The following is a 13,849-nucleotide window of genomic DNA, read 5'->3' as shown; positions in this document are numbered from 1 at the left end:
GTGCAGAGGAGCCAGGGCAGCACTGGCCTAGCTGTGAACTCCCTTCCCCTACCCTGGGGCTGAGTCCCTATTCCCGGGGCAGGGCTGTGGAGGCACTAACCAGAGGGTAGCTGCCAGGTGATTTGACTTGGAACCTAGGAGGAGCAGAGGCAGGCTCTGACATTTCTTCAGCAAACACTTCTGTCCCCGAGGGAACAGTTCTTCATCTTTGGTGGATGAAGAAGGGGAAACAACAGGTGCCTTGACCTTCCTCACCTCCCCAGAGAGGGGTGGGAGGATAGTCTGGGAATTCGAAATGCTCACAGAGGCTATGACTTTGATACCTCTTACTCAGCCCTGAGCAGGAGGCAGGTTGGGGGCCCCACGTGCTTCTGCACATCTGGAAGCTGAGGCCTCAAACGGGGTTCTATATTTAGATGTGCCAGAAGGAGGGTATTGGCAAGTCATCACCACCTCCGGGGCCAGCCCCCCACCTCCACAGTGACGGATGATATATGGCTCAACCCTGCAGAGCTCCAGCTGTGGGGGGAGCTGGGGCTGAAGCTGAGGGTGAAACCTGGGGCTGCATTAGTCACTGTGACCCTTCACCCACCACAGCCCCAACTGTTTGGGTTGTGCTCCAGGACTCTCAAAGACAGGACTACCCTGGGAATGCAGGTAGGGTCTGCCCCAGAAGGAGAAGGGAGGCAATCCTGGCTTCTCACAGGCTGTCCCAGGAACCTGGGGGGAATCAGGGAACACAAATGGCTGCACAATCTCAGAGATGAATGTTGTGGGGGAAGACACACAGGTCTTTCAGTCAATGATCCAAGGTTCTAAATCCTTCCCTTGAATCTCCTGAGCAACCAAAGCCTATATTCCTCACAGTGAAGCGACTGGCAGGTGGGGTCCCAAGAATCCCCAGCCTTTTAAAACAGTCGGGTAAAATCGGACCCTGAAAGTCTCACCATTGTCATCACTTCACCCTTACTGAGAGCCTGGAGAGATCCCCTTGTCATTATTCCAGGAACTCCAGGGGCTTGGAATGTGAGAGTGGGAAGAGTCTCTTTCCCCCGGAAACCATCAATTGCTCTCTGAAACACAGAATGGACCTCAGAGGCAGAGACTCCCCAGGCCAGTCCTCTTTGAGCTGAGAACAGAGCAGGAAAGGCAGGGTTCAGGCAACAGGCTCCCCCATTTTTTACAGCACACACTATGATGAGTATGGCAGCAAGCACTTTCAGGACATCATTTCATTTTGTCCTCTGAGGCTGCTTTTTTTCCCTTCTCACTTTACCTCTTTTAACTTCTCCCACCTTTCTGATCAGAATATTCAATAACTTGCCTGAGGTCCATAATTAGGTGTGTAAGCATGGAACCTACTATTTGCTCGCAGGTCTATGACTCCAAAATTTGTACTCTTATCTTTTCTACCAAAAATGAAGCCATATTAAAGTAACGAACCACATTCACTTTTTAAAAATGAGTGGCAGGGATATAACTAAAATCTAAATCTCCTAAATTCTATTCTGAAGAACTTCGCTATTTTACTTTTCCAGATCCTTCTCTGAGGCATTAATTACACTGGTTTCTAGTGTCATGTTGAAATATTGTATTTTCCTCAACATATTAGAAAGTATAATTCTTATCTAAAATAATTTTTAACTTGGAAAAAAAGATATTCATCTTATCTGGTGTACTGGTAGTCATAAACAGTTTGCTCTAGTATAGTGGTTAAGAGCAGGGATTTTGGAGCTAAATATCTGAGTTTAAATCCTGGTATCATCACTTAACAGCTGTTCAAGGACAAGAACTTTCTGTGACTTATTTACTTTCTCTAATACACTGAGCCAGTAATGGCAGTAATTTCAGGGGGTTGTTGTAAGGATTACAAATGAATTAATTCATACAAAGCATTTAGTGCCTGGCACATAGTAAGCACTCAACAAATGCTATTAATTCTTATTGGGTGCCAAACCCATTAGCTAGAGCTTAGGGAACAAAATGGTAATAATGACAACAATAATATTTCAGCTCTGTGGTGGTTTATGACTTTCTCAGCCCATCAGCACAAAACATCTCATTCGTCATCTCTATTCCTGGCAGTGCCAAAGGAAATAGCATTATTGTATCATTTAGCTAGGAATGGCATAATTAATGAAGGCAAGAGTGGTTGCAAAAAGCTTGTGATATTTCTGCATTGGTGTAAGCTGGTTGTTATGGCAACCATCCCCTGCCAACGACCCTTTGCCAAGCAGAGAGAGACCCATTTTTGGAGCCGTCACAGCACATCTGTTTCTCTGCTCAGCTGATTAGCTCTTGTTTGCAACAACCAGCAGATGGAAGTAAAACTGAAAAAGAATTTTCTAAAAAGAAGCAAATGTTTGTTTCATCTACAACTCTGCTTTCTAATACAGAAACAGACTTTTGGCTGTTTTAGGAAGATGCCAAGTAAACTGGATGCTTAATCTATAGGCTACTTCTATCACTGGTGAGACGGAAAAGTGTAATCAACCTATAAATTACAGGTGATAGGTCCTTCATGTAAGTCTTTTAAAATGATGTGGCTCACACTCCAGTTTCAGAGTGTTCTTCTACCACCCCTCCGTCTCTGCACGGCTTTGACACAGGAGCCGGCTCAGCACACACGTTCCTAACCATACATCCCATGTGAAAACACTGAAGCTGAAGAACGCAAGGCCAGTGAACTAGGAGACCTGAATTCTGGGGCCAAATATGGTCTGAACTAGCTCAAAGAGTATCTTCTCCCTGCCTTAGTTTCCTCACCTGTAAAATGGAACTTGGATTGCCATGCTCTCTGAAAAGTCAGAGTTCCAGTACTTACCAGATATGTGAATCTGGACACAATATCTCCTACACCTCTTTGAGCCTCACTTTCCTTAGTGGTAAAATGAAGAAAATAGTATCTACTCCAGAGGGCCATTGTGAGAATGAAATAAAACAACATATTAAAAAAGCACCCATCCTCGTCCCAGTGCATCACGGGTACATCCTCAGTAATTGCAAGTGTTCTTCTCACTGTATGCTTGCTGAGCAGGTGAAATATTCAAACTATCTGCCAGTCAGCTACACATGGCTCTGAAGCTGGTTCTTAAGACACCCTTCTTCCTAGTCATTATCCCCTGGATATGCTGGGCTATTAGGAAATCTGGGTGTCCAGGGAAAGAGACAGACACTTCTGGTGGCCAAAGAATACTCTAGATGTTCTGGATGGCAGCCTCTTACCATCTAGGACCAAAGTATTTCAGTATTTTAACAATCAGCATGGTCCCACCAGTGCTTCCCAGCTAACTGTAAGGCATTATTTTAATAGAGTCTACAAATATCCTCAATAAAAACCATAATGATGATCCTGGTCACTTTCTTTGGTTTTCAATCATTTATAAATAGTTTAATTCTTCACTACCTGTGATGGTAGGAAAGGTAGATTAAGCATTAACTAGTCCTACATCCCTGCCATTACCAGAAATAAACATAAATCAGGCTTGTGTCCCTTTCTGCTATGAACCAGGAAATTATCTGGCAGATGTTCAGTGCAAACATTAGCCAAGCAATCCAATACTGAAGTGTGCATCGGTTGTATTGGAAGTGCCTGAGTTCACTGAGTTACAACACAAAGGTTCCAGTTAATGTTACCCACCTACCCACCCAGTGTTCCTGAGCACTTAGCCTGGCAGAGCCTTGGACTCCTTCGTTATAAAGTCAATGTCATCATGCCTAACTAACTGGCATCTTCACAGCTAGCTGAGCACTTAAAAACAATATTTGTAAAAGTTCTATACAGATGTGGGATGTTACTATTCATGTTATTATAAGAAACTGGCTATCAGGAGACAGTGATGGAGAAAAGAGGCAATAAACATGGGTAAAGGGAGGATCGTGTGAGTTAACGCAGTTCTCCCTTTACCGATGTTTTGTGTATATATATATATATATAAGATACAAGCCACAGTCACAGGCAAGGAGGGAGATCAGAGGCTCACTGTTAATTAGGTTGAGGGAAGTGACCTACACCAAGCATCTCGGAGATAATCCCAAAATACCTGACCAGAGAGCAGGTAGAATAGCACAGAATCCTCAAGGTGTTGAGGCTCCATGTGAGAAGGCAGTTTGTTATGTACATCCAGAAGAACATGTGGTACACTCTAGCACATACAAAAAGAACTATGTATGCCTCAAACACCTAAGGCTGAGATAGAGGGGGGTGTGTGTCTGTGCGTGTGTGTGTGTGTGTGTGCACGCGCGCATGCCCATGTGTGCAGATAGGCAAAGCTGAGCTAACTAACCTAGCACCTGTAACATGAGGATCTGTAGATTCAAAATGACTGGCTGATTACCTTAGAAATCTGAATTATTTACTACAGAGGAGGAGTGCTAAGTATTTTGGAGAGTTGTTACAGGTTGAACTGTGTCGTCCAAGAAAGATACGTTAAGGTGCTAGCTCCCAGTACCTCAGAATGTGAAATTACTTGAAAATAGGGTTGCTGCAGATGTAATTGGTTAAAGTGGGGTCATACTGGAGCAGAATGGGTCCCTAATCCAGTATTACTGGTGTCCTTATAACAGGATGGCCACGTGAAAGCGAATACACAGGGAGAATGCAATGTGATTCAGTTCAGTTCAGGTGCTCAGTCGTGCCCGACTCTTGGTTTCTAACACTGAGCATCTTTCTTTCCCATTTAAAATCATCTTCCTGGGTCACAGTATGCTACTGACATGCTCAGTTTGTTTAAAAAAAAAAGAAAAAAAACTCTACTGATATTGACTTCTAGAACAACTCTTACTATGCCAGCCAATAATTCCCCAGTAGCACTGTTTCAAAGTATTATAACACTAAGGGCACCCCCTGGAATTTTTCTTCTCCTACATGGTTGAGTTGATACCACCTTCACTCAGCATCTTTCAACCTTCCTAGTGTCTACCTGAGGTGGCAAGAGAAAGTAAGTGGAGAGTGTTGTGAACATGATAATTCATGTTGCAGCTTCGAGCTGCCCTGGTGAACTGCTGTTTGGACTGCAAGTCAACACTTGACGGTGGTCTGGTCACATTTCATCAGCTACCTGGTTTGAAGCCTGTAGCCTATTTGAATTATTATAGATGTTGGAGTTTCTCAGGCTGGTGAAATCAAAGTGCAAATGCAAAAGGGAAAAAAAATAATTTGGTTCAATTTCTGAAAAATAAAATAGGGGCTTCCCTGGTGACTCGCTGGTAAAGAATCTGCCTGCCAATGCTGGAGATACAAGTTCAATCCTTGATCCAGGAAGATCCCACATGTTGAGCAGCAGCTAAGCCAATGCATCATAACTACTCTAGAGCCCACGGGCCACAACAGCTAAGCTCACGTGCTGCGACTACCGAAGCCCACAAGACCTGGAACCAGTGCTTCACAACAAGAGAAGGAGACGCCTGCACAACACAACTAGAGAGCAACTCCTGCTCACTGCAATTAGAGAAAAGCCCAAGCAGCAATGAAGGCCCAGCACAGCCAAAAATTAAATAAATTATAAAAAGTAAAATAGGATCAAGGGTCTTTCAACTGTGTTTTCAAAGGACAGGCACTGTGGCATGCCGTCGTTTTATTCCACTGGCATTGCCATTACATGCACTGCTGTCATAGTTAATCTGCTGCTGCTGCTAAGTCGCTTCAGTCGTGTCCGACTCTGTGCGACCCCAGAGACGGCAGCCCACCAGGCTCCCCCGTCCCTGGGATTCTCCAGGCAAGAACATTGGAGTGGGGTGCCATCGCCTTCTCCAATGCCTTAAAGTGAAAAGCGAAAGTGAAGTCGCTCAGTCGTGTCCGACTCTTAGCCACCCCATGGACTGCAGCCCACCAGGCTCCTCCATCCATGGGATTTTCCAGGCAAGAGTACTGGAGTGGGGTGCCATTGCCTTCTCCCATATTTAATCTAAATACCACTTATTTGCATAAGCAGAAATGAAAGCATGTTAAGGTCAATATTCTCTGCAGGCCATCATATAAAGACAATATCCATTTGAACCATTACTGATTATCCTTTCAAGGACTCCTCTTGACCCAAACCCTGGCCTCACAGAAGGACAGTATAAGTTTGTTGAAAGGAACACTAGTGAAAGTTGCTCAGTCCTGTCTGACTCTTTGCGACCCCTTGGACTATACAGTCCATGGAATTCTCCAGGCTAGAATACTAGAGAGGGCAGCCTTTCCCTTCTCCAGGGGATCTTCCCAACCCAGGGATCAAACCCAGATCTCCCGTACCGTATTGCAGGCAGATTCTTTACAGCTGAGCCACAAGGGAAGCCCAAGAATACTGGAGTGGGTCACCTATCCCTTCTCCAGCGGATCTTCCCGACTCAGGAATTGAACTGGGGTCTCCTGCATTGCAGGTGGATTCTTTACAACTGAACTATCAGAGAAGCCCAAAAGGAAAACTACTCAGCCATAAAAAAAAGAATGAAATAATGTCATTTGCAGCAACATGGATGGAACTAGAGATTATCATATTAAGTAAAGTAAGTCAGAAGGAGAAAGACTGATACCATATGATATCACTTATATGTGAAATCTAAAATATGATATTAATGAACTTATCACCCAAATAGAAACACATTCACAGATAAAGAGAACAGACTTAGGGTTGCCAAGGGGGTGAGTGGGTAGGGGAGGATGGACTGGGAGTTTGGAGTTAACATGCAAACTATTATATATAGAACAAACAACAAGGACCTACTGTATAGCACAGAAAGCTATAATCAATATCCGGTAATAAACCATAATAGAAAAGAACATGAAAAAGAATATAAATATGTATAACTGAATCACTACTGAAATTAATACAACATTGTTAGTCAACTATACTTTAATAAAATAATTTTTTTAAGTTTGTTGAATGGAACTGACAAATGTAAGATTCTTCCTATGGACATTCTTGTAGAGGGTCATGGAGCAAAAAGACTCTGGGGAATAAAAACATGAGGACAGTGTAGTACTGAGTCCCAGGAGCTGCAGCCTGGTTCCAAAGTGTCTTGGATGCAAGCACACATTCTGAGAGAACCTCTGAGTCATACTCAGAAACTGGGCACTTGGCTCCTGAGAGGCACTCTCAAGGTCTCCATACCATAATCTGCCTACTCCTCAATTTATCCACTATTGCAGGCAAGATGCAACACTAGCTTTTCCCTGATAAGAGGGGAACCAGTTCCAGGCAATCTGGGCAACAGAAGCTCACTGTGGGCCACTAAACTGCCCCTAGTAGAAACATTCCACCTATTTTCTTCAACCCAGCTGAAACCTAAAAGTCACAGGCACTTCATGAGAAATGATAAAGCCGAGAGCAGCCTTCCCTTTTCTGTGCTCTGTGTTTCTGAGAACACCAACTTGCTGAAGACTGGAATGGGAACACCATCTTCTGGCTTATGCCACCCTAAATAAGAACTGAGTGGCCTCAGTTATGCTTTCCTTTAATAATAAATTAACCAAAATCAACAGAGCAATGTGTGAATACCAATAGTCGTAAAGCCCTCCTCAATCTACCCTCCAAACTCATCTTCTCCTTGACTTTTCCTTTTTAACCGATATATTCATTCATTCAACAGATGCACATTGAGCACCTACTCTATACCAAGCACTACGCTGAGAGCCGAGCATCCCAGGTCCCTGCTAGAGTTTAGAGTTCAGTTAGAAGACCTGCTTGTCAATAACTATAGTACAATGGTCATATCTTGCTAATGGAGAGCGTAAAGGCTGCAGTGGACACTCAGGAAAAAGAGCCTCTGTGTTGGCCGAGGATAAGGACGGTTTCCTAGGGGAATAGCATTTAAGAGAGACTTGAAGCTTGAGGAGGAAAGTTGCAGAGTTCTGAAGGCCACTCCAGATGATGTAACAACATATATGAAAGTTTTAAAGGAATGATCTATAAGGACAGATTTGGGGAATTACTTGTTTTTCCACTACTGCTGAGGCATTAAAAACAAGTAAATTGGGGGAAAGTAACCTGAGATGAGGTTGGACAGCAGAGAGGCTTGAATGTGAGTGGCTTCATTCGTCATCCAAAGGAATCTTGACTTTCTCCTACAGTGTTTCTCAAAGTACATGCAATCCCTATGAAAATTTTTATGGTTTGCCTTTGTTTCATTGGAGAAGGAAATGGCAACCTACTCCAGTATTCTTGCCTGGAGAATCCCAGGGATGGGGGAGCCTGATGGGCTGCCGTCTATGGGGTTGCACAGAGTCGGACATGACTGAAGCGACTTAGCAGCAGCAGCAGCAGCAGCCTTTGTTTCAATGATAATTTTATATGTAATAATGAAATGGGAGAAGTTGCAGTAAAAAAACATGTTCCAGATTATCTGGATGGTCATTTGCCACATAACGTCAATGCCCATATTTATTTTTATTATGAAGCTGGCATCAAGTCAACAGAGATGTACCGGTTAGAGCCCAAAAGAGACGCTATTTAAACAAGGAGATCACACAGCTGAGACAGTAAAGTGGTGGGAGAACCGGGTCACCACACGGTATGCAGTAATAAGAATGACAAAGTAACTCAAAATAATCCATGCTGTCATGCTCTGAAATGGATTCACACTGCAAAGGACAACTGAGTTTCACAAGACAATGTCATTTGTCTCATTAAATGAAAACTGTTCATTTGAATGTTGCTGGCTTTGTAGTTTTTCATAATACATTTCTCCCTCCATTTCTAAGGAGATGACTACACAAGTCCTCTTATTACAAGAGCCCATTTGCTTGATCCCAGGCCAGAGTGCTGTGGAATTCAGTGCTGACCTGACAAGCAAAGCTGTAGCTGTGCTTCAGGGTCTGTTGGTATCTAGCCTGGAAATTCTGCAAACTTTTATATGTGTCATTTCACAGAGGATTTTGTGGTGATGCCAGAACTAAAAATTAGACCCAAATCCCAGGTTTTACTAGAGATACAGAAAAGGTATATATATATATATAAAGTTGTTATATATCCAGTATAAAAAAATAGCTAGGACTAAGGCATATTGTTCTGTAGGCCACCTGGAACTGAAATCTGTCTCTTCACTGAGCCCATGTGTCACTGAGTCTGCCTCTATCCAGGGAAGGTGACCTCTTCTAATTTACACAATGGTGGGATGAACTTGCCAAGCCATGACCCTCGGAGAACATGGCATCTTCTGGAGGGGGCATCTTTTTCCTAACTGCCTGAAGGTATTCTATGGGCCTCTGTCACCTAGTCCTGAGATTAAATGTCATCACTCTCACCCACCAAATCAGAACTCTCACAGTTCAATGAGGATAAAGGATTTTCTTCTTGCTGAAAGTTTTGTGAAGTGTGTGACTTTCCCATAAGAAAGGCATAGTACCAAGGCTTTCAACAAATACACAGAAATAGATGCCCTCTGCTCACCTCGGGGGCCATCCAGAATGGGGTGCCAACAGATGTGTTTCTCCGTAGACGTGTACTGGTGAGTTGAGCTGAGACACCTACAAGAAAAGCATGTCATAATCCAGCCGCAAGCAGACGATGATGCTCGACCAGGGCTGGCAAACTTCTTTCATAGAGAGTCAGACAGCAAATATCTTAGGCTTTGTGAGCTTAAGGCTCTGTCACAACTACTCAGCTCTGCAAAAGCAGCTCAGATAACACAAAAGCAAATGAGTGTGGTTGTGTTTTCACAAAAATTTATTTAGGGATGCATATCATTTTCAAGTACAATACTCTTCTTTTGATTTTTTCCCCAACTGTTAAAAAAAAAAAAAATCCTTCTTAGTTCATAGAGTGTACAAAAATGGGACACAGGTCAGACTTGGCTCACAGGCTGTTGTTTACCAAACACTATAGGTATGAGCATGTCTCACTCTATCTAAATCACTGGGATATTTTTTTTCTAGTGAATATTTCTATCCGTACTGCTGCAAAATTGGAATCAAAAGAAAGCATCAAGAACTAGGATTAACCCCAAATACCTTCCTACTATATTTCCAAAATATTTCAGGTGATATCTTTCTTAAAATGGTGCTTTGTTTGATGGAGGAAGAAAATTGGCATGTATTATCTATAACTGAGCATCAGTGTAGACAGAAAAAAATTTCAGTGCCTTATCTTACCTAGAAGGCTGGAAAGCTGTCAAGAAAAATACATTTGTCAAATGGAAAAAGAAACAGACTAAGACTATTATTATCCAGGGCTCAATGTTGAGGATTTGAATTTTAATATAATTCCTATGTACTTTGTTTTAGTCTTCGGCCAGCTCTCTCTTTTATGCCACAACAGAAGTAAAGGTGAATTGGATTAGGAGTCAGAAGGCCTGTTTCCCATAGCAATTGTGCCTTTTCCTATAAGGCCTCGAGCAGACAACCTCACAATGAGTCTCAGTTTTCCCACCTTTAAACTGGGAATAATACTGTTCATTACACCTAACACAAAGAGCTCTTAAATATCAAGGGAACAACTGTGAAAATGACATAAATTGAAAAGCATTCTACAAATATAAGGTACTGTTTTATACCAAGCAGAAATCTACTGCAGCCCTTAAGACAATAACAACAGTTGCCACTAATGTTGTCGATAAGAACTAAAAAACTTGGATACATGTGCTCATCAGCAAAGAACATATCTTTAAGAACATTAGGCATAGATTTGCCAATGGGTACCATGGGTTGTTTTTTGAGGGTAGTTCCACTAACAGCTTGCATTCTTTACTCTTTATTAGGAAGCCAGAAGAGGGTTCTTTAAATTCTATTTAAACACCCTAAAATTTTTCTTTGCTTTTTAAAAAAACAGACCAATTACTTAGTGCAATTTCATTTATCTTTGAGTAATTTCTTCAGAGCAAATGATTCACTGATACATTTTAACACTAAATTCTTTCTTACCAATAAACCAATGAACATACAAAATCATTTTTTCTCCTCCTAGGCTGATACTGAAAAAGAACATTTAAAAAAGTGCTTCTGTAAATGTTTTCTCATTATTTATAGCAGTCATGCTGAAGGACTGACTGTTGTTAAATTCATTTAGAAGATTAAACTATTTGATAAACTTAAAAGGAAGATCAAATGGTTTGTTGGATTCAATACAAGGAGTGTTGTAAGGAGATATTTAATAGTTCTCTGGCCTTAGGTGATACAGCTCTCCGTTTCCTCTCACCCTTCCATTTCCTGTTAATGTTTCCAGTTCAACCAGCCTCACATGTAGCAGCAATAATCACAATTTAAAGGGATGTTAGTTTCCAGACCCAAAGGACTATTTTACCTTCTGCTCACTGGGAATTAGTATGCCTGAGGCTAGAGAAAGTCATTTAAAAGACCAAACGTTTTTCTCTTTTCATATGCAAAAGAACAATAGACAAAATGTAAATTATAGACAATTGCCCTGAGTTGTGAAATCCTTCCCAACAAACCAAAATTTTTCCCATCAAATTTGTCTTTTGAAACACTTTCATATTCTCTCTTTAATAAAATTGCTTCTAAAGCTGAAAATAGATTAACAAACAGCATCTCCTAGGGTGATCCATCTGGTGAACCCCTCCCTACTCTCCAGCCTGTGTGTCACTGGAAAGGCCCTCAGCCTATGGTGTAGAAGAGAGGCCCCAGTCTTCTGAGATCACAATAAATTGTTGCCTTTGGCTAAACTGCACACATCAAGAAAACAAACGACAAGCAGTCATTACCAAAGTCAACGAGCTTAACTCCTCCTTCTGTTGTCAGAAGAATGTTATTCCCCTTGACATCACGGTGGATGATTCGGTTATTGTGCAAATGCTGAAGGCCCTTCATGGAGTCCCATCACCACCAAACAACAGGAAAGAGAAAAGGAAAATTTGCAATGGTTAGTTTTAAACAATTACCCTACTATTAAAATCTAATCAATCAAAAAAAAAAAATCTAATCAAAGTCCATATTAGGCTACACCTCCCTGCTGTTAATACACCTTGCATATTATAGAGCAGTTTCCCCTTGTTAATATGCTGTGGGGAGCCAACCAATGACAAACTGCCCCCTCAACCCCACCTCGAAGGACGTCCTTACCAAGAGGGCCCCGTATAAGATGTATGAGATCACTGCTTCATCCAACCGCTGGTTGCACCTAAGTAGACTTTTGACAAGCTCGGTGACTGAGCCCCCGTTACACAGCTGCAAGAGGAGGTGCCAGGGGAGAGAGACAGCAGGAGCATACATACAAAAAGAAAAGAAAAAAGACAGTAAGAAAAGGCCACCGATTACCAACCTCAAGCAGTAAATTTGCAAATCACAAAACTCTAGGTTGGAACAATGAAACTTCAAATTTCCATTGCACAGTCAAATCTAATTCTGTGTGTGTATGTGTTTGCATATATTTATTCAAGGTGATGACTTACGATTGAAAATACAAGTCCAAAAAAGTTGACTTCTTTCTCAAGTTAAATAGCTAAGCACAAGACATTATTTAGACATTTAAAAGAGAATGCATATAATAATCATGGTGAGTTATTATTGGAAATTTTACATGAATATCGTCTGTTTAAAAAAAAAAAAACACATGCAGTTTGAAGGAAAGACAGAGTCAAGATGAACGCCCTTGATTCTTGGGAGGGGATAAATTTTATTTCAAATCTTCCTGTCTCCAGTGCTGGCACTGCAGACACCAGACGTCCAACCAGCAGCTCTTTCTGGAGTTGCCACTGCATGTCAGATTTATGGGACGGAGCCGCTGCATATGTTCATCTAACCTTTTCATATTCAACTTTAGAAGCTCAACAACTTTATGCTCTTTTTTTCCCCTGTAATTAAAAACACTGTAAAAGTATACCTTTCATACTTGCTCTCTGTTATAGAATATACCGAGATTTTAGATACATAAACCAGGCATATTATTTTTTCACAGCAACTTAAAGGTTTTCAAGGAAAATTTTGACTAAATGCAGAAGGCAATGTGGAGGTTTGGGTGTGCTATATGCCATTTTAAATCAAGGGTTCTTAAGTGGTTTGAGCAGGGCTTGTATATACCTTGAAACTGTAGGCAGCATGTTGTATATTCATCTTATACTTTCCTGCTGAGAAAATTCACAGCTTTTGCCAGATCTGCAGAGCCATCCTTGTCCATATAAAGTCAAGACCCTAATTTAGAGACCTAGGTTTCCTCCTGGCACTTTGTGTAATTTGAGAAAAAGTTAACTAGTGAACAGTGGGGGTCCCCTGGTTGTGGCTGCTTGAGTCAGCTGGCTTTTTGTAAGCAAGGCAATCTGAGGGAGCACATATTAGCACCTTTCCTGAAAGAGGACACTCTTTATCAAGGGAATAGTACATGAAGATCTATTTGACTCTAATTACAAACATTTGCAAGGTTTTAATAAATGGTGAGGAGATGTTTTTGTTTGATGAATGTATCTCTTCTTGCTACATACATGGCAGATACCTTGCCCACGCATTAAGAATCAAGATAAGCTGAAACTGAATCTGCCCATGTTTTTACCATGTAAGTTGCTCACAAACAACACTATTCAACCAAAAATCCAATATAGAATTGTTTGTGGGGGCAGAGTCACTTCTGACTCTACGACTCCATAGACTGTAGCCTGCCAGGCTCCTCTGTCCATGGGATTCTGAAGGCAAGAACACTGGAGTCAGTTGCCATGCCCTCCTCTCTGTGATCTTCCCAACCCAGGGATCAAAACCTCATCTGCTGCATCTTCTGCAGGGCAGGCAGTTTCTTTACCACTAGTGCCACCTGGGAAGCCTCAGTATAGAACTGGGAATCTTTAATAAAACCATGATAAATCACTATCTCTCAGAAAGGATTCAGGAGGGAGCCAAGAACAGTGAAATGCACTGAAGGCTATCGTGGTCTGGGATTATATAAGTGTCCTCAGAATCCTGTCTCCACCAGTGTTTGGTGTAACTTGC

The 13,849-nt window shown here is 41.9% G+C and overlaps 1 protein-coding gene across 1 annotated transcript in view; it reads right to left on the bottom strand.

Moving 5' to 3' along the window:
* MYO3B (myosin IIIB) overlaps positions 1-13,849 on the bottom strand; it is a 422,856-nt gene that overhangs the window by 393,915 nt on the left and 15,092 nt on the right. Inside the window, 3 exon segments of the mRNA XM_040227940.1 lie at positions 9,372-9,448; positions 11,638-11,737; positions 11,996-12,100. Coding sequence (XP_040083874.1) covers positions 9,372-9,448; positions 11,638-11,737; positions 11,996-12,100 — 282 coding nt within the window.

This window comes from Oryx dammah, unplaced genomic scaffold, assembly GCF_014754425.2.
Source record: "Oryx dammah isolate SB20612 unplaced genomic scaffold, SCBI_Odam_1.1 HiC_scaffold_27, whole genome shotgun sequence".
NCBI lineage: Eukaryota > Metazoa > Chordata > Mammalia > Artiodactyla > Bovidae > Oryx > Oryx dammah.
This window is presented reverse-complemented; position numbering and strand designations above follow the sequence as displayed.